The sequence below is a fragment of the Emydura macquarii genome, unplaced genomic scaffold (assembly GCF_026122565.2).
Source record: "Emydura macquarii macquarii isolate MOO-44397 ecotype Brisbane River unplaced genomic scaffold, CSIRO-AGI_Emac_v2 contig_2699, whole genome shotgun sequence".
Classification (NCBI taxonomy): Eukaryota; Metazoa; Chordata; order Testudines; family Chelidae; genus Emydura; species Emydura macquarii.
Genome location: NW_027132836.1, coordinates 647,551 through 670,867, shown reverse-complemented (window position 1 = coordinate 670,867; position 23,317 = coordinate 647,551). Strand labels below are relative to the sequence as shown.

At 39.9% G+C, this 23,317-nt stretch overlaps 1 protein-coding gene across 3 annotated transcripts in view; it reads right to left on the bottom strand.

Moving 5' to 3' along the window:
- TRIM37 (tripartite motif containing 37) overlaps nucleotides 1-23,317 on the bottom strand; it is a 47,035-nt gene that overhangs the window by 3,653 nt on the left and 20,065 nt on the right. For all 3 annotated transcript variants that reach the window (XM_067565772.1, XM_067565773.1, XM_067565775.1), the window contains 12 exons: nucleotides 22,750-22,831; nucleotides 19,515-19,591; nucleotides 16,597-16,776; nucleotides 15,781-15,895; nucleotides 15,291-15,503; nucleotides 14,713-14,849; nucleotides 13,915-14,012; nucleotides 12,218-12,418; nucleotides 7,796-8,107; nucleotides 4,137-4,268; nucleotides 2,845-3,031; nucleotides 1,817-1,935 (listed from right to left, as the gene is read on the bottom strand). In XM_067565772.1, the coding sequence (XP_067421873.1) occupies nucleotides 1,817-1,935; nucleotides 2,845-3,031; nucleotides 4,137-4,268; nucleotides 7,796-8,107; nucleotides 12,218-12,418; nucleotides 13,915-14,012; nucleotides 14,713-14,849; nucleotides 15,291-15,503; nucleotides 15,781-15,895; nucleotides 16,597-16,776; nucleotides 19,515-19,591; nucleotides 22,750-22,831 (1,853 nt within the window). The remainder of the gene's footprint in view (nucleotides 1-1,816; nucleotides 1,936-2,844; nucleotides 3,032-4,136; nucleotides 4,269-7,795; nucleotides 8,108-12,217; nucleotides 12,419-13,914; nucleotides 14,013-14,712; nucleotides 14,850-15,290; nucleotides 15,504-15,780; nucleotides 15,896-16,596; nucleotides 16,777-19,514; nucleotides 19,592-22,749; nucleotides 22,832-23,317) is intronic.

Genomic DNA, 23,317 nt, shown 5'->3' with positions numbered 1-23,317 from the left:
AACGTTTAATACTTTTAAGATATGTCATGGCTTTTTAAGCAGACTTTGAAATGTGCTGCTCCTTGGAAGCACAGGTTAACATTCATCAGGTTAACATTCATAATTCACAGATCTCTCTCACTCCCTCCCTCCCCCCCCAAGGAAAACATGATTTTCCTACAAACATATCCAGTCCTATTGTTCTCAAATGAAGACAGGCCTTTGTTTTGCCTTACTCAAGTGTGATTGGAAACTAGTCAAAACAGGAGGAAATCACACAGGTTTCATGGTGTCTGGATTGGTTTGCTTTGTGCTGGTGGACTGTGTGGCGCTAATGGATAGCAAGATGCCAACAATTTTGCAGTGCAGTCCCTCAAAGCAGAGATGTTCCCACTCCTTGCCCATACACAAGGTCAAACTAAATGAGGTAGTAAGATTTCCACAACTCTTCATATAACTTCACCCCTGTCCAAACCCCTTTTAAAAGATCTTATCACAAGCCTTAATGCAAATGGTTCTGAGAAAACAGCAATTCCATTTCCTCTTCTGGCTGCCTTACAGAAGAGATGACTGAGCCCTCTAAATGGCATAATAAAGCTTTATTGCCATATTGTGAAATTCATGGCACTGTCATCTTTGAGCAGAGCTAAGGAAGAAAAATGTAAACATGACTCCTTCAACCACCCTTTTTCTCTGAAGACTTTCTGGAATTACAACACTATAAACACACAAGCACAAACATGCTGACCTGAGACTGAAGTCAGATGGAGAAACTAGGTTTGCTGTTATGTATAAAACACGCTCCTAAAGAAAGATCTAGGTCTCAAAATTCACAGCTAATCATAGCTACCTGAAAACAAATGGTTATGCTACTGCAATTTTTCCTCTCTGAAAGGAAATAAATTGTAATATGTGTTTCCTGGGGTTTTAACAATGAAGTATTTTACTTTTAAAAAAACATTTTCCTATTAATGCTTCCTCCTGGAACAGGAGAACTGCAGGAACACATCACGATCATGCTGCAGTGACTAATAGAAGAAACTCAGTCTTATTTCACTGAGAGACCTTCTGTAAATGCCAACACCTACACAATATTGCACACTGCAGATAGAGATGGATGCTGGCACCTTAATATAGGCTTTGAGCTACAATTCATCAGTCATTGAAATTCAAATTAGTGCAGGGGTGGAAGGCAGCAGAGTTTTAGTAAGATATGAAAAACACTTCTGCATAGAATATCAATAAGAAAGTCAACAGTATTTTCTCCAGCATGAAAAGGCAAGGAAAGAGAGAGAGAGAGAAATTTATTTTCAACAACAGCAAGATTTCTTCGGACTTTCAGAAGAAGTAGTGGACCTCGCATACTGCAAAACCCAATTTAAACTAAATTTAAGAGGTGTTCAGTGAAGACATGGTCCCAGTCACCACCAGACTCACCCCTGAAAGCAGAAACCCTATACTCAAAATCTCTTACTGTATTTTAATAGGTGCACAAGTGCAACCCATATTTTAAATTAGTGATTTTCCAAACCTCATTTCTAAAGTTAAGACTAAAGGTGAAAAAAGGCACCCAGAGGCAGAAAAATAAGCCTGAAATGTAAACTTTAAGAAAAAGCTCCTTGGAAGTTTCTCTATGCTCTCTGAATTCCATCTCACCTCTGTCATACATGTGAGCAGTCATCCTTTTATTTTGGATACTAAATAAATCTACTAAATGTTGCAATATAAGTTCAGCCCTCCAAGTAGACGGCTTTTTACATACAGTTTACAGAAACAGTCATGTTTTAAAATTGTCATTACAGTATTGGAGTATTTATTTTCTTTATCTTGGCTTTACCTTCCTCTGGCCCAGCTGAGGTGCCTTCAGAGAGAATGGCCTGTAGCTCTCCAGTTTCCGAGTTGTTCTCTAGGTCAGCTGGCTGTGTTCCTTCTGTATGACATCCTTTAGAATTTGACCTTAAAATGGGGTTGGTGGAAAAAAACATTAGCACCTAAAGAATTAAGTCCAACCATGGAGGCAGCTTCTCCTAGCGTTAAAAATGTAACACCAGGTGAGACTCTCCTATGCTTATGGGAACTTCCAACTTTGACATTATTTGGAATATTTACAGGCTTCCATTTTGAGATCTGAAAGTACATAACTGATGATCTCCAAAGAATGTATCTTCCCCTGACCTACAATGCTAAGTCACATTCAGCATCTGGAGTTTGTACCTCTACACAGTATCTACTTGGGGGATATGTTGAAAAGTTAAGTTTTCTTAAAGCTAACCTTTAATACTATTTCCTCACACCAAAGACAGAAAGCAAGCACAGAACTCAACACAACTGTTTGCACAAAAGAGCCGAGACACCATCCTGCCATTCATTGGCCTGCTTTTAGAAAAAGCAGATTGCGTAGTTTAAAGCTACTACTACATGTGTTGGGTAACTATAAACTGTATTTGGAGACAGCACAAAAAAAAAAAAAAAAAAAAAAAAAAAAAATCAAAAGTGAGGAGAAGAAATGGTGGATTCTCAGTGAAATATCCTCTCCTATATAAGGAAACTAGATGTAAAATCCTGTTGGATAGAACATTAAAGTAGGAAATAATAAGAAAATGGACAAAAGTCTGACTTGCAAGTCTAAATGGGCAGAATATAGCCACTGCTGCTTCAGCTTTAGTTAAAGTGAGCTGTTATGACCCTCAAAAGTTCTTTAAATAGAAAAATGACGTACAATGCATTACAGGCCATAGCTGGATGTCCAAAGGTAACAGCAGAAAAAAATGAATGACTTCAAAGTAATTTACATTCCTTAATACATAAACTTGATTTTAGCAGTTTTGAATGTTCCATTTATAATTCAGTGAGAAAAGCACTTACCCCAGAATGACAGCTTTCCTTGTCTTCTCCAAAGTGGTTAAGCCATTCAAAGCAGAAAAGCCAACATCAGAATCTGAGCCTTCACATTCTCTTTTCTCTAGCTTAGGCATTGCTTCAGGAGCATTACCACTAGTCAATGATCTGGGAGAGCCATGCCTACTGCTAGATTTTGAGCTTCCTATGTAACCTAAGAAGAGAAAAGGTGAAGATAATTGGCACTTATGAAACACTTTAAATTTTCAAATCATCATAGAAGCAGCATTTGCCATTAGGATCACTTAATGCGTGCTTTACAGAAACATATATACCGTCTTACCTACAGCTTCCACTTCTCATAGCACAGGTTCAGAAAAGCACTTACAAATTTTCCCAGTATAGATGAAACCTTTGGATTTGTGAAAGCTATGAAAGTTAGTTCCCATTTTTCAGCAATTCCACAGGTGCACTAATACAGAAAAATAGATGGTTTTTTTCTAGTGACAGACGCATCTATTTTGCTGGTCTACATAGGGAAAATATAGAGGTGTTTCTCTGAACTGGTGCAGCACTTCTGGGAGTAGCAATGGTGAAAGCTGTACAGATGATGGTACACATGATTTTGTTCTCATGTGCATACACAATAGCAGCATTTCTCAATTTCTTTCCATTTGGGGACTTCTCCCTGGGATTCCACTTTCATTAGCATTAACCCTAACTCCCTCCATGCACACCCCCATTTGTGACCCTCAATTTGAGAGCTCCTGCAGTACAGTTTTCACTGTTGCTACCACTGGTAAAGCCGCATTAAAAAGTGTAAGAGTTTTCCTAGTGGCCATAACGTCCAAGTCTATTACCACATGCTGCAGGAATAAGTCTCACAAGGACTTAAGCAGAATTTTCTTGTACTTCCTTTAGAGGAAACAGAACCCAGAATTTAAGCATTGGCTGGTAAGTTACAGCAGTTACATGTAAATGTAGTAATTAAAGTACAAGATACTACAAGCACCAATTTAGGGTCTTAAAACTATTTAAGAAAGATTGGCAGGTTACTGTTAGAAAATAGAAGTCTCAGGAACACCGAGAAGGAATGGTGGACTGTGTGGCACACAAAGGTTTAATAAGGTGGTGTAATGGGGTCTCAAAGGTCTCTTTTGGTGCAATAATGTTAATCATGTTTAGGGAAAATTATACATAAACCAGATACTAAGTTTCATCAAAGACAGGAACTTTTCTCTATGAGCAAGCCTTTTTAAGAGCTTCTTCCTTGACGCATTCCAAAGCATATTTAAAGCACTCCCACATTTCAAGTTTACCTTCAGAGGAAGTCTGACAGTCTGCCTTTAAGTGAAGATTATTGTCCCCACAGTCCATTGCTCTTCGAAGAGAGAGGCTCCCTGTTGCTCCAGAACGAGTAGCTTTGGAGGAATTACTTTTCTTACTTGTGACTGCAAAAGATATTTAATCGAAAGCAGGGTGAACATACTGCTTACGCATCCAGTCAATCTCTGCATCTTCTCATCTTTATGTTGACCTGAAGTGGAACTAGTTGATAGAAAGGCCCTAGACATTTTCATCCCTTTTATCCTGGGAGCCACCATGTTGTCCTCCTCTCTCTAAATCTCTCAAATTCCTTCAAGGTTTTCATTACATATTATTCCCTGTTTCAAAGGTAGCTTAGGAGGAAGCCACTTGCCTAATCAATGATGCTCCTGAGACTGGATAAGGAACAGTTACTCTAGTTCTTCGAAATACGGTAGTCAGTGTGAACCCACTGTGTCCCCTACTCTGATATCGGAATCTTTTCAACAGCAATGTCTTGGCCTGAGCCTCCTTGTGCTCTTGTGTGAGGGGGGTAAAGGGCAGAGTAGTCCCCAACCCTCCCTTAGTTCCCTCACAATTTAAAGCTAGCAGAGGACTCCAAAAGCAAAGTCAGAGGGTGGGTCATGGGATCCACAGTAACTACACTTCTCAAAGAACTTCAGTTACTATAGAGTAAGTAATTGTTCTCTTCAAATTTGTGTCAGTGCAGATCCCACTGTAGGTGACTGGCAAGCTGTACTCTCCTGGCATGGTGGGAGCAAGAAGCATCAGTAAAAAGGATTAAGTACTGTTCTCCCAAACTTGGCATCAGACCTAGCTGCCATGTAAAGGGTGTAATCTTTAATGAAAGTCAGTGGGTTGCTCCTAAATCGTTGATTTACAGACTTCAGATTCAGGCACATTTCTGAAGCAGGCTGATGACACTGCCTTTGCCCTGATGGAGGGCACCTTGACAACAACTGAAGGGAGAGGTTCAATAGTAGTTGATAATGGGTGGAGCTGCAGAGTGGGGATCCACTTAGAGAGCCTTTTGACAAGCCAGCTACAGCCATGAAGGGGGGGAGAGAGCATCTGAAAGGTTTAGTCTTATCAGTGTAGTAGAGCAGCGCTCTGGAAAAATTCAAAAGTTCCTATAGCTTTCTCTCATCTGGGGTTGAACTGTTTCGGGAAGAATACTGGCAAGTTCATTGATTTAGGTGACACTTCCAAACCACCTTATGAATTTATTTAGAGTGTGGTCTCAGAACCACCTTCTGTCTATAAAAGGATGCATAAAAAGGTCCAGCCATAAGGGTTTGGGAGCACATAAAAGGACTCAAACCCTGCTTAAGGAACCCAATACCACTTCTTACCGGTTTCCCCCAGGTGGTTTTGGGGCCAGAATCTGCCACAAAGCTTTAGCTAGATCAAGCCAGCCTTCATTTGTGGAAAGAGCAACTCTGACTGGACCGACAGTTGCCAAAAAAAATCAAACTTACAAGATTTCTCCAATGCAGCCCTCCCTAGTCTCTCTGCAATTCTCATAAGGCGCTCCTGGAATGACTTGAAGTCATGCCAAAGACGCTGCTTCATCAGGCAATGAGGATAAGAAGTCTTTTGGTAGTGAAGCAGGACGCTGGTGTTCCTCAATCCCCAAGGTCTGGTTGTTTTTGGCGGCCCTCCCTGTGGTCTGGCAGAAAAGTGACAGGGAAGTGATCACTTCCTCCCTCCCATGTGGAGACCAGCTGATACTGCAGACCCAGTGAGCCCAACAGGATCACAGTAGCATGGCATGTCATGGGGAGATCACTGGCTAGCTTGATGTTGGTCAGTCCAATGCCATTTCTTTTGGGACAGTGGTTAGGTCCTATAGGGAGTGCTGCCAGGCCTCTCGGAGATATTGATCACATACTGTAGAGGAGAAGGTTCTCTGCTTGAGGATGGCAGGAACATATGCCGTGGTGATGGACAGGATGACTTCTCTATGGGTAATGCAGAAAAATATGGATGGTTCTCTCAGTACCATGGTCTGCATCAGTACCAGCAGGTGCCTCAGTGCTGGAGACAGACTGGTTTATCCAGAGGCTTGTCTGCAATAGGCATCATTGCTGAGGGGTGACACCAGATCTTGAGTTGGTTGGTAATGGAGTCTTCCAGTGTGCCACAGGCTGCTCTTCTGCATCAGCCCTCAGAGCTGTGCAAGGCTGTCTCTCCAGAAACTTTACATAATCTATCCTTGTATGAAGGTACTGAGCTCGGTATGGAGTCTGCTTCTGTGTGGAACAGCCCCTTTTGGTGCTGGACTTCAGTATCAGAAGTATCAGTGTCTGCTTTAGTGCCAAAGTCTAAGTGGAGTCTGCTTCAGTGCTGGAGGCATTGGTGCTGATGCCAGGTCTTTTCTTGATGCCATCTTCTCTGCACTGGTCTTTGGAGTTGCTTGTTTACTAAATGGTTGCTTGATAAAATCAGTTTGTCCACTGGCAAGACTCTGGTGCCATCTCCTCAGGATCTGAAGAGGCCTTCATAGATTGCTCCAGGAGATGACACTTCAACTGCATGCCATGTAACTTATGTGTTCTTGTGGTCAAAGATATGCACACCGAATATCTACTCAGTGTAGATGACTCTCCTAAACAGAAGAAGCACTTACTATGTCCATCTTTCAGATGAATTAGTCTATCACAGTATTCAAATCCACCATATTGAGAAGCCCTGTACAGCAAGGGAGTGTACAGAAGTGTCTGGCAGTCAGTATTCAATCCAGATGGGTCGAAGGTGTTCACAGAGCTCATATACCAATAGATCAGAAGAGTTCTGAGATTTGAGAAGAATTTTGAAAACTTTAGCTGGAGCTAAGAACTACCAGGTCAGACACTCATCAGGTTCCATCTTGCTGCCATGGGCAATAAGAAGAAACTGAGGGAGAGTTGTGGCTGCCCTGGCCATTAAGACTTTGTATGGGAGCATGAAGAGGCACAGGGGACAAGTGTGTGACACTGCTATTCAAAAGACTCTAATCTCACACATGAACACTTACAGTGGGATCCGCACATACACACACAAAAGATTTTCATGCTGTGAGAAACAATTACCCACTCTCTGGAGCTCTATGAGATTGCCTCTGTAATACCAGAGGAAATACCTTCATTAGTAGCTTCTTGGCTTGCTTGGATTTTCACAAGGTCAGTCACATTTAATAACTTAAACCCTGAAATTCTTTAGCTTTGTTTTATCACGTGCCATAAAGTTGAGAAAGTTTAGAGATGATCTGCATATAGTCTGCAGGTAACCATGGCCAACAAAAAAGTGCCTTTAGAGAAGATTAAACTTCATGCTACCATAAGAACAACATTGTTAATCCAATTTCACATCTGCAGTGGTCTTAAAAAATTTTCATCACATTCTGGAATGTTATTAATAACTACAATGCACTTGCTGAAAAGGTTAGACCAAGTTTCTAGAGAAGCCATTTAATTTCTTTCAATAAATGTACAGGTTTCAAGTTTCTGCTCCTCTCAGTACAGATTTACTATAAACAAATGAGCTATAAAGTTTAAACTATAAAAAGATTGAGTATTTCTATTCCCAGACACCTAGATACAATATCCATCTACACAACTACCATCTAGAGAAGTGACAGTTTTATACCTTCCCTGGCCCATCCCACACTTACAACTCTTTATGTAACAGCTTGTAATTGATGATTTTGTCAGCAACTCCATTCCTATTTCTTGTAACTTGCTGCAGCTTTCTGTGCCACAGGCAGCCAAAGCCCCCTGGTCACTAGGGAGGAAGTTGGATTGCCCATCACAAGATCCAGTGTTGCTGCTTCTTACTTCCGACAGCTGGTTTTTTACATCGGACATTTTGCTTCGAACTTCAGCCATCTGAGTTTTGAGTCTCTTCAGCATCTTCAAGTCAGGTGGCACACGCCACATTGCTTGGTGCCTCCTCTGGTCTCGATCTTTTAGAGAATAGGATGATGCTTTACAAAGGAAAGGTTAAAGGAACACAAAGGTTAAAAATGTTTGTAAACCCATCACTAGTTTCCTTTTCTTTAAACTCTTTCGTTATTAAGACTGGAAACCTTTGTAGAGGGTCTCAGTTTCACATTCAAGTTCCCATACACTAACAAACTGCTGTAAGGATTGGTTGCAAATACTGCAAGAAGATGTTTGTTAAACAGCTTTCAAGAGTATCTTTTAAAAATCCTGGAACATTTCTATTGGTTTAAGAGTTTTTAAATGCTTTGTTTTAATCAGATTTGGCCCAAATTTGACCTGATAATCCCTTTAATCCACCAACAGACAAAAGTCTCCCTACAGGATAAGAGCAAAGAATCAGTGATAGTATTGTTTCTCTTGTGGGCTGTCGAAAATCCACATTACTTTTTATTGCCCGTACAGATGGGAAAACAGGACAGTGTTAGGGAATAATTTTAGTGTTGATCAAGACTGCCTAAAAATGGGAATACCACAGTGTTTTCCTAGTCACATTGGCAAAAAAAATGCTACATGCAATAACATGAACCAGAGCCCTCACATGCCCTGTAAAAGACTGCTAGCACCAATTTGTATAGTGCAGATATGCTCAAAGAGACTCACACACAGATTTCAGAATAGTTATGCACACAATCCTTTCTGTAGTTACTCTAATGTGTGAAAGAGAAATGGGTGCCCAACACAGAATGATCCCATTTCATTTAACAGTCAAACTCAGTTCCCTTCCTCTTGGCTGCAGTGACATAGGGCATCTCCTCTCAGCAGCTCTCCCCAACTCAATGGGCAGAGGAACTGGTTGTTTAGTGCTGGGTGCTCTGCTTTCCCTTAGTGTGCCAGTCATGGTTACGGAGAGCCTTTCACATCACTGGACAGGTCTGAGTTTACCTGCTCATCAGTTCGATAACAAGTGCATTTCTTGGATATAAGAAGAATTTTATAAGCATTTCACATTAACTGACAATTCAGAGGAGGAATCTGAAGTAAAGGAACTCCCTTAGGTACTTTGTTGTCCACGGTCAGGTCTAAAAAGGAACTATCTAGGTGAGCCTTTATGTTAATTAGCCAGAATTAGATCAACTTGGAAATTTTCTATTTGTTACGCTTTCAGACTTCTAAATATCTTATTGCAATTCAGCTGGCTCAGAACTATAACCCCAATGGCTCCTGGGAGGCAAAACTTAGCAAGCCCTGGAAAGAAAAGAAACCTCCTTCCAACATGGTGATTGAACAAGCTACCAGAACCAAGATACTCAGGAATCTCAGCAAAACAAAGACCATCCCAAATGCAGTAAGTAAGTGAAGAAAGCAAAGATCCGACCCACCACCACACTGTATCGTGGAGGCCTCAGTCTGGGTTTGAGTCATACTGCCAATAATGCAAGTTCATCCCATCTCTTCAATGCCTTCATCTGGTCTCTCTAGTTCTGTCAAAGCAGAGTCTAGACAGCATCTGCAGAGTCTTGACAGTACGCAACCTTGCATTACCTGTTACTCACTCTCTGCTTCAAACGGCTTCTTTTCTCCAATCTGCAAGTTTGGGTTTTTTTTGTTTTGTTTTTTAAGAAAAGCTGACTACAGTTTCATAGGACTTATCTATCCCTACGCTGCCTTATATCCTTTTCAGTTTGGAAGCTAGATCAAGCTCTACATCATTATGAAATATCTTCTTAGTCTAAGAGACATTTTCTGCTAATTTGTTTAATGAAGGAGAGAGCTCACACCAGAGACCAAAGTCTTTTCTCCATTTATCTACAGAACAGGTGTGGCACAGACAGCATCAAGGCTTTCCCCTACACAGTCTCCAGCCAATATACCTCATCTGCATTTTGGAAGATACAAGGGTTGGAGTGGGGGAGGGAGGAGAGAGAGCTAAGTTTTTATGGTCCATCCAAATCTGGATTTCTCTACCGAGACTATCAACAGGGTTACCTGTCCCCTAAGAACTGAACAGAGCCTTAGCACCATTTCATACTCTGAAAGGATTAGAGAGGCTAGCGGACGGCTAACACCACGTGAATTTTGGTCAATATACAAACTAGGTCTCTTTGGAAGGATGTTTTAGGGTTCCAACTTTTTTGCATCTACAGAACACAAATATTTAGGGAGCAGATCATGTCCCACAGATCTGCAAGAGCAGTGGACGCTCCATGTACATATCTGTCTGTGCCCACATGCAAAGATATTGAGGGGAATCTGTCTCTTAGGATTCATGGTCCCTTGGCAGGGTCAGGTATCTGTACTTGGGAAGGAGGTGAAAGCACAGGCAGAAGGATGCACAATATTTCCCCATCAACCCTGAGGGAAATATGCAGGCACATTATTATATTCTGGGAGAGAAGGTAGATGAGGTAGTATCTTTTACTGACTGACTTCGGTTGGTGGAAAGCACAAGCTGTCAAGCTACACAGAGATCATCTTCAGGTCTGGGACTGTGTTAGAAAGGGTTTCCTGCAGAGTCCCCCCTACAATGGAGAGCATCCCTTTAAGGGGAGTCCTTAAGGACAGCTCATGGCAGGGGAGTTCCTGAGAGCACAGCTCCCTACTGGGGAGGAAGAGGTGAAACCTCCCTACATTTTTTGTAGGGGCTTGTGCAAACTACTCCATCACTGCAATGGAAGAATCAAAGGAAACTGAGCAGAACCATCATGCAGTTTTTCCAGCAAGAGGGAAGATCTAGCCCTGAACTAGCATTTTGTATTTCCAGAGAGACCAACTAGAAGTAAGAAATGCAACAACAACCAATAGAACAATCTTGCTTCCCACTGTATACATTTTACTACAGGACTAAATTTGAAAGTTTACATCAAAACTCAAACTATTTGCTTCCTATCTTTAGATTGGACAATGTAAATGCCATCATCATGTCAAGAGAAAGAACATATATGTGTACCAGATGGACTATTATTTCTTTTCTGCTCTATTAAGCCGTCAAATAGTTGTTTCAAAGTGACCTGAAATAAGATATTGTGGCTGTGGGCCAATTAGCCCCAAACAAACCTTAACTCTGCTAAATCTATTTATGAGATTTGATTCAATTTACTGATTCTTCCCTAACAAAGAAGAGGAACATCTGACCTTCAACAATAATTAGCTGTGACAGAATTACATTTACAGCTCGCTATCTTTCCCTTTGGTTCACACAAAATTAAAGTTAGGACATATCAGCCTAACACTATAACTCAAATATATTTCATACTAAATACTAGAAGTAAAGTTATTTTATTAAATATCAGCACAGAAACTGACCACTATTCTCTTCCTTTCACATTCTGTACATGTTTCTTTCTCCAGGAATTTTTGGATAAATCTCTACTATTTTTCAAGCTGCTTCTCCTCACTTTTCAAGCTCTCCATCATGATCGCTGCCTTCAACTTCTCTTACACTTCCTTCCTGGCTTTACAATCCACTTGATCTTGCCACTCATGTTCTGTGCCTGCTTTCCTGAGTGCTTTTTTCCATGCCACCTCAAATGCCTGAAATAGCTTCCCCACTATCGTACATAACCTGCTCTGTAGCTCCACTTTCAGTGAACTACTAAAAGGTTGCCTCTTGAATGAAGATGAAATAGCCACTCCCTACTCTGTACATCCTGTTTTTAGCACCATAAGCCCTTCCAGGTAGTTATTTATTATCTATCCGACACTGATCTACTACTGCAGAGGACTAGAGAAGGATAAGGAATTACTTTCTTCATAGATTCCAAGATCGCTTCACAAGATGTGCAGGCAGTTGGAACTACTCTTCAGGAACACCTCCACCCCATCCCAGAGTTATCTTTAAACAAAGACAGATGCAGACACACTCCCACACCCCCATACACAAAAGTTTTTGACTCAGAACTCATCTGCAGTTCTAAATCTGAAAGCAGCTATTAAGCCAAAGATTACTTTGTGGTTTGGTGCACACAGTGACTACCACCAATTATGAATATACGTTAACAGCTGTTGACAGAATCCAATGGCCTTTCTGCAGTCCCACTTCACGATGGGCAATGCAGACAAAGCTAATGGAAACATATTCCTGAGATTTGATGTGCATCTAACTTCATATCAAGGGAATACATGGAAGAGTTGTATTTAAATGCACAGTTTACCTCTGCTCTGCAGAAGAGATGCAGGAGGACGTGGCTGTAGACCCCACAAATTTTCCATCCCATTCCTGTCTTTTAGGTCCAATAAATGGATTAAAATTAAGGGATCTATGTCCAGTAAACTGCTGCTGGTTGCTGAGCCTAAAGTACTTCCTCCCCGCCTTGAAGATCTGCCACTTGCACTGGCATAGCCATGGCTACTACCTGAAAGAGAGCACCAAGGAAAAAGAACCTATGCACACATGCAGACAAATATGGCATGTGTATTAGGTTTCAGTATTTCACAACAGAGCAACTATAAATCCTTAATATAGTTCAAGGATAAAAATCTTAAAAGCACTCTAAAAACACATCACAAAACCTCTGGAAAAGCAATCTTGTTACAAGGAAGTACAGATTCTAGAAGTGCTGAAGAAAAAGCACATCGATAAAAAATAATGACATCCTGAAAAATGGAAAATCAACAGTATTTGACTTCATCAAATACAAAGAACATTTTTTTTTTAAACCCACTAACATAAAAATGAGGATTTTCTTTATCTGATCTAGGGAGATCTTCAATTAAGCCTTACTTTGTGCTATGAAATGTTCCTATTATATAGAGTTCAGCAATCTATAAGAGATCTGAGACCCAGCCACTGTGTCTGGAGTACAATCTGGGAGATTAGACTAGACAGCCCAATAAGGCTTCCTTCCAAAGCAGATGACTAAGAACAGCACCATCAGTACTGCATTATAAGCAATTAAAAGTGAGAGGCTCCCCTTAAAGTGAATGGATTACACACATTCTTTGAATCAAGATTTACAAATACCACTAAAGAGACATGTGAAGAGAGCCTTAGATAACATGATATTCTGCAGACATTACACCCCCATTCCCACTCTTGTTCTTAACTGATTAATGCCATACTTAAATAAATTAGTCAGGCTCCTCAAATGCCTGACTAAAGAAATATTTTGGAGAGAGGCATAATTTGCCTGTGTTATGACAAAGACTGGATCTAAGGCTTAGTAGGTTTTTTTAAAAAAAGAGCAAGGATATGAAGATCAGCATTTCTTAAAGATTGCCAACAGGTCTTGGCTGCATTATGTGCCGTGATTTGTGGTCACTGGTATCACGAGTGCATTTAAATGTGAGTTCAATCATTTTAGATATTCTGGTAAAAATGTGTTAAATTTTGAATTGCAGTCACCTTTATGTTTAAAAGTGATCTTCTGGAGTACCATTTAATCATTTATATTTTAATTTCATTCCAGCTCCACATTTAAAGATTCATACATTTCATCCCCCTCACTTAATTCAAACTTTAGCTAATAACAGTGTGGCAAAATCTAATGGAATGTGTCAAGTGGTCAGAAACCATGGTGACAGCAGTAGAATGGAAGCAGACACACATTTGCTGGTCTACTTTTGACTGGAATGGAAACATCTTAAAATGCAGGCTCCCAAAGAAATTTCAAACTTAAATGACATTTTTTCTTAAGGATATCCAGTACAGGGCCCCTCCACTTTTCTTCTAACCAGTGAAGTTGGCATTCTACCACAACAATTAGCATAGTGTACATGATGCAGCATTTCCAAAAATAGAAAAGCCTCCAGAATAGGCAGCTCAATGTTGGCTCTGATATGCACTGAAAAGAACAGGGGAGGAAACCTGACAAACTAATCCAAGTTCGATTGTGAAAGTTTCCTTCTGTACCTGATGCTCCACCAGCAGCAGCAGCATCATTATCCAGGAGATCTCCTTCTTCTAGCTCCATATTATTACTATTATATTCCACATCATTTTCTCCAGACCTTGGAAAGGAAAAAATTCAGACCATCAGGTCCAGTTAGGCATTGTGATGTTTGCCAACTCAACAGAAAGACTAAACATCCCACTGCAGATATGTAGCTTCCAAACTGCATGAACTAACAAGTCAGAATGTATCATCACTTAACTGAAACCAGAAAGTCTTAACATCTGACATGCTTCCAGGAGGTGGAATTTTAGAACCTGATCCGGCAAGCCTTCCTTATTCATTACAAGAATATACATCTTTAATAGTATGTTAAATATGTGGATCTGACAGTGTCCCTTTGACCGTTTAAATACTGAAAAGTTGAAGGCTAAGTACTTTAACTCCAGTTCTAAACATCACTTGTACTTGTATAGTTTATCACAGTGGTAAATTATTGTAGGATCAGAGTTAACTAATCTCTTGAAAAGAGTCTTATGTGAGACTGCTGGTCAAGGACAATATGTTATATAAAATACGGCAACACACTGAAAATAAACCAGTAAATAAACCAGTAAAAATTGCTTGCAGACCTGGCATCTTGCATTTCTACCACGTGTCATTTCCAGGCCAGCTCTTGGCCTCTGATCTGTCACACATCAATCAAAGACACTACCATTGTGATATACAAAGTAAGTTGATTCTATTCTGATGGGAACTGAAATTAGGCCAAGAGACAAGAGGATAACAATTTTGGGTAAGTTTTTGCAGTCACTCACATAGTCTCTTCATCAATATCATTCTCTTCAGTGTTACTAGTAGCTGTTGAACTAGCAGAGGAGCTGCTGCCATCTAGGTGGTTTACCTCATCTTCCCCACCAAGGTCTACATCCAGATCACCATCTGAGAGCTCATGCTGGAGCAACAAAACAGGAGAAGTTCTGTACAGCACAATTTTTATCTAAAGTGTTTGGTTTTTGTTTTTGTTTTTAAATCTTTTTCTCTACAGTGCATTCTAAACAGAGAAAGCAAAACGAGATGTCAGTAATATCAACCGGGGAGGGTCTGAAAGTGCAGCACAGGTAAATAAACTGCCTGCCTGAAGATCAAGCTCTGACAGTACCATTACCATTTTAGATCATTTGATCCTCTGTTTTGTTTAGCAGATGGTCATGCCCTTGGAATTTTTCTCCCCCAAATGATTCTTTGTGCACCCTGCCTCCATGTTAAGTCTCTACCCTTTCCCCTCATTATCCACTAGTTCTACACTTGTGGAGAATAGTACAACACACATGCTTCTATACATTTTCCTATATAATGGCTAGAAATAAAAATCGAAGCAGAAGAGAATTCCTACATTAAAATCCTCATGCTGGATTTTCTCCTCTTCATCCTCCTTGGCATCTCTCACTAATGCTGGAGTGGCGACACTCTCAAGTAGTACTTCAGGATTGGGTCCAGATTTCTTTGGTCTCATTTCTGGACCATCATCATTCTGGGGACTAAGATGAGTGTCTGGAGGTGACATGCCTCGTGATTTTTGGGTACGGGAAAGTTCAATTGCAAGTCTCTTAAATACATTTTTAAAAATACACACATAAGTATATGCCAAAGAAAATTTGTTAAGAACAAATTACAAGCAGCAACCACAGATTTGAACAGATTAACATGAAAGACGTTGAGACTAACTGGAAACAAAAACCAGCACCAACAGCACTCTAAAAATAGCAACAGGTATCCAAATAAATCTGACCGTGAAACAAATTTAGTGGCCACTGACCCGTATGATTAAAGATTTAAATCCATGTTTGAATTTGGCATGAAAACATATCCAACATCACACTTACTTCTTTAAGGTTGTTTATTTGTTGGATGTAGCTTGTCTGAGCTGCTTCCAACTGAGTAATGTACCAGTGTTGGTCCCGACACTTTTGGAAGAAGGTAGGTGAACGCACCTGGAACCTTTAGAGTGCCACAAAAATAAAATGTTTACAATACTTGAGAAGTTCCACCTAAAACAATGCAATGCTTAAGACCAGATGATGAAATTAAGTTTAAACTTGATGGGAAATTAATTCCTGTACATTTTTCCAGGTAGACTATAATATAGAATTTTGAAATAGCAGAATAGACAAACCACAAATGATACTTTAAAAACCCAATTTGAAGTAGAAATGTAGGATATCTATATTGAGCCATAATGTTGCAATTTCCACTAATAAAGTTAGTTTCAATTCCATTATAAACACCCTTCCACATCTTCCATCCTCAAAATCCTTTAATCTCACTGAATGCCGAAAGGGGAGTGGAATGTATTTTTAATCCCCTTTGAAAACACATGCAGAATCTTCTTAAAATAACTTTTAATTCTCTATCAATGCATGCCCAATATAGGCCTATTAGTGTCAAGTGTAGTTTTTGCAGAGGACTGCTTCATCTCAAAAGGAATCTATGCACTTAAACCTTTCCCATTTCCCCTATACATAATCCCTCCTTTAAAGCTCATGGGAACTAAATCCTTTCATTTTATGACAAAGCATGCCATAATTATTTTTTAATTAAAACAGTTAATTTTATTTCCTATTTTGGTAATAACTACAATACTTATCTAAAACGACGCCACAGAAAACACATTTGTGGAAACAACCAATTATCTCCCTTACCTAAGAATTACAGTGTCATTTTGTCTGTTCAAATATCCTTCATTGGCAAGCAAGTCCAATCGAAAGAATCTGTTATAACCCCAGCATTCTCCAACTTCAAAGTCAGAGGCAAATTCTCGAATTATATTTTTAGCAGGATCATTGGTGGACTGGTGAACCATCTCCACACGGTACTCATACCTACACATGGACAAAATGAAATTAGTTGGAACAGTAACAAAGAACACCAGATTTCAGTATAAGAAAAATGCACATGGTATGTTTATTTCAGGTCATGTTAAGTTACTAAGAGGATCACATTTTAAAAAGAAACTAAGATTTCCTATTAAAAAGGTGATTCAGGATGAAAATCTAGAGTGGAAAATGAACAGCATGTTGATGGCTTGTTTGGGTAATATACAAATCTTAAGCAATAAAGGTCTAAAGCTGAGTTTAGAGGCAACAAACGGTACATTTTTAGGACAGGCTGAAGGCCTCTATGTATTTATAAAGTAAAACAGTTCAATGCCAGAGATCAGGATTTCCCTCAGTGTTAAGCTCTAATGTATTCTGCATTACAGCTTCACAGCAGTCATTCTAGGCTGCTGGTGCCAAGGGCTAGCTGTGTCAGGGGTGATAAAGTCTGAAATCAAAGCTCTGTGCATCTGCCAACCTATCCTATATGAGAAACAAGTGCAACATGATTGACAGTAGTTGGACTGTAAGATGAAGACAGACTTCTCAAACAGAAGTGAACCAGCGAATTAAGAAGACACAATTTGAAATCTAATCAATTTTAAAAAATAAAAATAAAGTAGCTCCAGGATTCCCTGCCAGCTCTTAAATCTCTGTCAAATTTTCAAGGTTTTGCAATCGTTTTCCTATCTTTCAGATGTTTTCCTATCCCCATGTGCTGTGTGTAAAACAGCACAGAGGAACCAGTCAAACTCAGAGAAAGCATAATCAAATGCATAATCAAACTGAAAAAGAGGAAAATATATTTTTTCCTCTCCTTAACTTCTTTCCATTGTAAGTAGCTTCCAAGTTTAAAATATGATTTTCAAGTTCACTGTGTTCTTTAATGTTTGATTTAAGATTATTCTGAGGTCTTTTGAATACTTTATGATGGTTGAGAGATATTTTGGGAATATATGTACACACAATGTATTTCTATCATGTTCTTCTTATCCTTCACAAGTACGTGAAAATGGCAAAAAGCAGTTGCACTGACAGAAAATTACTATAATTACTTCCATAATTATTAGAAAACCCTCTTGTAATAAGGTGAATATTATATTACTTTCTACAGATGCCCTTCATGAGCATCCTTCTCTAGCTGCAGAGGTGCCATGACCACACAATAGTAAAAATACCACCACTTAGGCCTGATCTTCACCTCAAACTTGGGTCAACTTAGCTATATCACTCAGGGGTATGCAGATTCACACCTGAAGAGATGCAGTTAAGCTGACATAAGTCCCAGTACAGACACGGTTAGATTGACAGAAAAATATTTCAAATCAACCTAGCTACTGCCTCTCAAGGGGTGGATTAACACCAGTGACAAAAAAACCTTTCCATCACTGTAGTACGTGACTACATTACAGCGCTATTACAACAGCTGTGTTGCTGTAGCGCTCCTAGTGTAGCCATACCCTGAGACATACTCTGCAACAGCACCGAAAGGGGAAGGGACATACAAATGACAGAGTGCTAATGAAATACATATATACAAAAAGACATGCGGGTTTTTCACCATCCTACACAATGCCAATTGTGAAATGCCAAGAGCACAGCAGATGGCGGGGTGCCTCAAATATTAAGTGTTATCAAGTAGTCTTACTGTGAAGAGGCAACCCCAGTCGCCATCTTATTGCCATGGATGCAGGGAAGACAAGGAATTTTTAAAAGGTTACATTATCTTTTGCTTATTCAAATCCTGCTAACATCAGCCAGCATCTCTTGTTTCAGTCTCACTGTGCTAGGATGACTGCTCAGTCATTTTATGAAAAGACTCTCTCCAATTAGGTCTGGAATCCTCCCATTAGAATTCTTGCTGACCTCAAATCCAAAATTATACCTGAACTCCTCTCTCTCACCTGAAAGGCTCCCTACTCAGTTGTCAGTCTGAAAACCCTTCCACATCACTATTAATATATCCCTCCAGAGCAGGTTCAGCACATTACTTAATTTCAATTCGTTCCTCTCCTCAATCAGAGCATGTCACTCAGCTATCAAATTGTGCTTCCTAAGCCTGGCAAGTCAGTCTTTCATATGCAAAGAAATTCTAAGCAGAGACTCAGTCCCACAAGTTCCTGCTCCTCCAGCAGCTAAAACTGCCTCCAAACCTCCAGTCAGCAGTTAAATTCTAATTCAAAGTTTTAAACAGAACCAGAAAACATTCTGAGAAGATAAATGCTGCAGAAAGTGTCCTATCAAACTAAAGAGTTTTGAGACATTTAGACATATTATGGTGCCTGGCACATAAAAAATGTCATTCGTTGGAGCAACTGTGGAGCACTTTCAAGGGCAAAGTTATAACATTGACACTTAACAGTTTTAATTTATCTGACGATCAAAATATCGTGCAGGGGTCATTATATAGCATCTCTCTCAGCTGAACTCTCTGTATTGGAGTCAGAGTGGTCTAGCTAACCAAGCACAGAACTGGAAGTTGACACTTGGGTTCCACTGACAGTCCTGTTGCTAACGTATTTGTTGCCTTCTGCAGACTCACTTAACCTCTGTGCCTCATCTTATCTTTTGTAAAATGGGACAAGGAGCTTGATCCAAAGAGCAGTGAAGTCAATGGGAATCTTCATCTGCTTCAGTGAGCTTTGGATCAGGCCCTAGAAGAGCCATGAGGCTCAATACACTTTTGTAAAGTACTTTGAACTCCTTGGATGAGGTATAAAAAGCATAAACAAACATTTCCTTACTTGGATGTTTCTGGCAAGCCAGCTGAGAGCTCTAGAAACACAGACAAGTAGTAACCACGCACCACTCCATTTCCGTCCTTTAAAAAGTTAGGAGTAGAATTATTAAAAGGATCTGTTATTGCAGAAAATAAATTCAGAGTTCAAATACACAATTTCTTAAAGCCTCAGTCAGAACACGAACATATGAAATGGACTTCAACCATGCCATGACTAAAAACAGCTACTGTAACTTGAATTGAGGTAGAAATCAACACATTTAGGAAGTGTGCATATGACTGTAGTATCTGGGTGCAAAACTGTATCTCAATAGAAAACTTGGAAGTTACAATTTCTATTACTTTTCTCGCATTTCAATAATTCAAACAAGTGTAAATAGGAATAGTTTGGCAAGGGCTTCTACATACTGTAGAATGATTTTTCCTATTAAATGTGTGTATAAAGAGGGCAATAAAACAGAATATGATTGGTAGATTTTTATCTTGAGAGTATTATTACAGCCCTTTTTCCCCCACGCAAAATTTAATGAGGACTTTTAATATTAAATATCCAGTTATCTGAAATACTAGAGGGCAGAATTCCAAAACCCTTTTATTTTGGAGCTGGGAGTAAAATGAAGTTGTTTTCTAATCTATGTATTGAAAACTAACCAAGATTCATCAAAGAGATATGTTCAGTAGCACTAAGAGTACAACAAAATCAGTAGTATGGCAAAGTCTTCTCCCTTACAATGATGTAAGCGAAAGATGAAGTGTCAGTCTTATCTTGAATTTCCTCAGTTTTAACAACGTCATAACTTAGCATTGTTTAACAATAGTATTTTTATACCTTTTGACAATGTCATGTACAGGGGGTTGACTCTGAATTTAAGATCTCTTGAAAAATTGCACACTATTCCCACCTCTGTGCTCCAAGAACACAATTTGTGCATTCTCTGAAGTTGTCATCTGAATAACTAGCAAACCATAATAAGTTGTTGCTGTATTCAATCACTAAACTATAGGAAAAATTTTACTCCAAGCACAGTTTAAACAGTACCCAGAGCTGCGTTTAAACATTGACCAAACTGGAGGATTGGGGAAAGGCAAAACTCAGAGGTTCATTAACATTCATGCTGAGCCAGTGCTTGGTGATCTGATTGGTGCACCTCAATGAGATTTTGTAAGAAATGTAATTCACATTTGGTATTTCTTATTTCAGTGATGGATATCAGATTCTGTGCAAAAGAAATTCCTCTCAGAAAACAAAATCCTCTCCTCCTCCCAACTTCCAAATACAGTTTTAGGTAGTGAAAGTGTGCGCACACAGACCCAACTACATAGGGTGTAAGTACAACAGGTAGTAAACTAGTTTAGGCCCCAATCCTGCAAATAGTTAAGCACATATATACTACAGCTGGAACAAGTAGCAACACCTATTAAAGCTGCACAATACTTCTCACTATAAAACCCTGTTTTCAGTTGCATGTAACTTTGCCAAACTAACAATTTGGCTGAAGTTTTCCATGCAGGATGTCTGCCTCAGGCTGAATTTTATTAGAAAATTTCAGTCATTTCTGAGAATGAGGCTAGAGGAAAAAATACATTTTACCTATGTTCAATTCTTAGACTTTTTTTTTTTTTTTTTGGAACAGTTCTAATGACCCATGCCGTGGACCAGAGACTTGAAATTTGGCAGGCATGGCTTTTGTGTCAAGGATATGTCTTTTCCCATCCCAGTGAAACTCTGCCCCTTTGAAAAACTGCAGTCTGCACACATTCAGTAGAGACTTCTAAGAATTTAACAGATAAAGTATTGGAAGACTACGTCCTTACTAAGCATGCTTGAGCCTCTCAGAGCTCCTAGTGCTCAGACTGCACATGTGCCATCTTCACAGAGCAACTGAGCATGCTCCACCTCAGGGCTACAAAGATTCAGAAGGACTTTCCCCACAATTGCTGATGCTGGATGCTTTGAGCCAGGAAGGAGGCAGGCTCTTTAAGTGAGAGCAGGGAGCCTGTCTCCTCTCCTCTCAATGACCCCTCTGCTGGACCAAGGTACTGCAGAGGCAGAAGCCATCTGACTTGAATACAGAAGAGACAAGATAAACTAAGGGGCAGGTTAAGCAGTAGATAGGAACCTGGAGCCTGGTGAGACTGGAGGGGTGGAGAGGGAAAAGAGAAACTGACAGAGTTGGGCGGAAGATTGGAACTGGCTGGACAAGAAAACTGCGACAGTGCCGGGGAGACACTCTGACAGGGATACAGGAGGAACCTGAGACTGGCTGGGCAAAGAGAGTAAGTGAAGGAGCTGTGGATGGGAGACAGATTGAAAGAGGAGTCCAGGTAAGGAGAATTAAGACAATGGAAAGGGACAGACTGGATGAGGAGCCAGGAAGGGGCAACGAGGACTGGCAGGGCAAGCAGACTGGGACTTGAATGAGAAGCCTGAGTAGTGGACAGTGGGTTTGGGTATGCAAAAAGAATGAGACAGCCAAGATTGGTACAGGAAAAGATTAGAGGGGACAAGCTTGGGGGAAACTGGCAGAAGTCTGTGCCCACTAGTATACACTCCCCTTAAGAGCTTGGAACAAAACCCAAGATTCCTGAGTCTCATTAGTCCTCTGTCAGCAAGTATTTGTGCAACCCAATGGGAAAGTGTGTGTCATCTCCCTCTAGTGTAGTCCACATATCAATATTTAGTTCTTATATAGTATTTTTCATCAGTAGATTTCAAATTGCTTCACAAAAGGAGGTCAGTCTCATTATCTCCATTTTACAGATAGGCACACAGAGGCACAGAGTGGGGAAGTGATTTCCCAATGTCAACCAGCAGGCCAGTGGCAGAGCTGGTAACAGAATCCAAGTTTCCTAAGCCTAGTGCTCTAGGCCACATTGCCTTCCATAGAGGAAGGGAACCTACTCTTACTATCAGTCACTCCATTAGCTCGTGACAGAAGTCTGCTGATAAATCATGTGGTGTTCATATGACATCACATGATGAAATTTCTGTTTAGTGGTTTTTTTAAACTAAGAAATTACACACACAAAACTATGTTAAAAGAATATTAAAGTTGCAAAGTCAAACACTCAAAAGCTAAGAAATGCCTGAATTAAGGTTGCCTGTCTACACGAGCAGCGATATGTATGTGCTTAAGAGTTTGCAGGATTGAGGTCTAAAATAGCTTGGTACCTAGTTTATTTATAGCCCTGGACACATTTTGGTTAGGAAGAATATTTTAAAGAGTATACAAACTCACTGGATAAACCTTTAGTCTCCAGCAAAGCCCTGACACTTGAAGAGGTGGACTGTACACAGGATCTGCCCGCTGGCGCAAAGTGCTGTTGAAAAAAGGGATGAATATTCAACAGTGAGATGGAGCAAACCCCTTAGTGGCGAGGTGACAGAATAAATAGTATGCCATTTGCATTTGCATGTTAGAACTATCCATTTTGTTGCACCAAATAAAATGCAGTTGTGTGTTTTGAAGTTAGAGATGGAAAAAGGACCTGTTATTTCATCCAGTCCACTTCCATGGGGCAAACTGTTCCCTATTATACCTTTTATTTATCTATCTATTTATTTATTAAAGTTTTAGAATTTCCAAGCAGCCAGCCATGCTACCACAACATTTCTTGGGGAACTATTTCACTGCCTAATACATCTCATTGTTAGGAAAGTTCTTCTGATACTCATCCTAAGTTCTTCTCTCTTCATACCATCCCACTACTTAGTTTTATCATTATATACCATACTAATTCCACTCCATTTTGGCTGTTTATGCTCTTTATATATTTGTAAATTTTTGTTCTTTCCCCATTACTCAG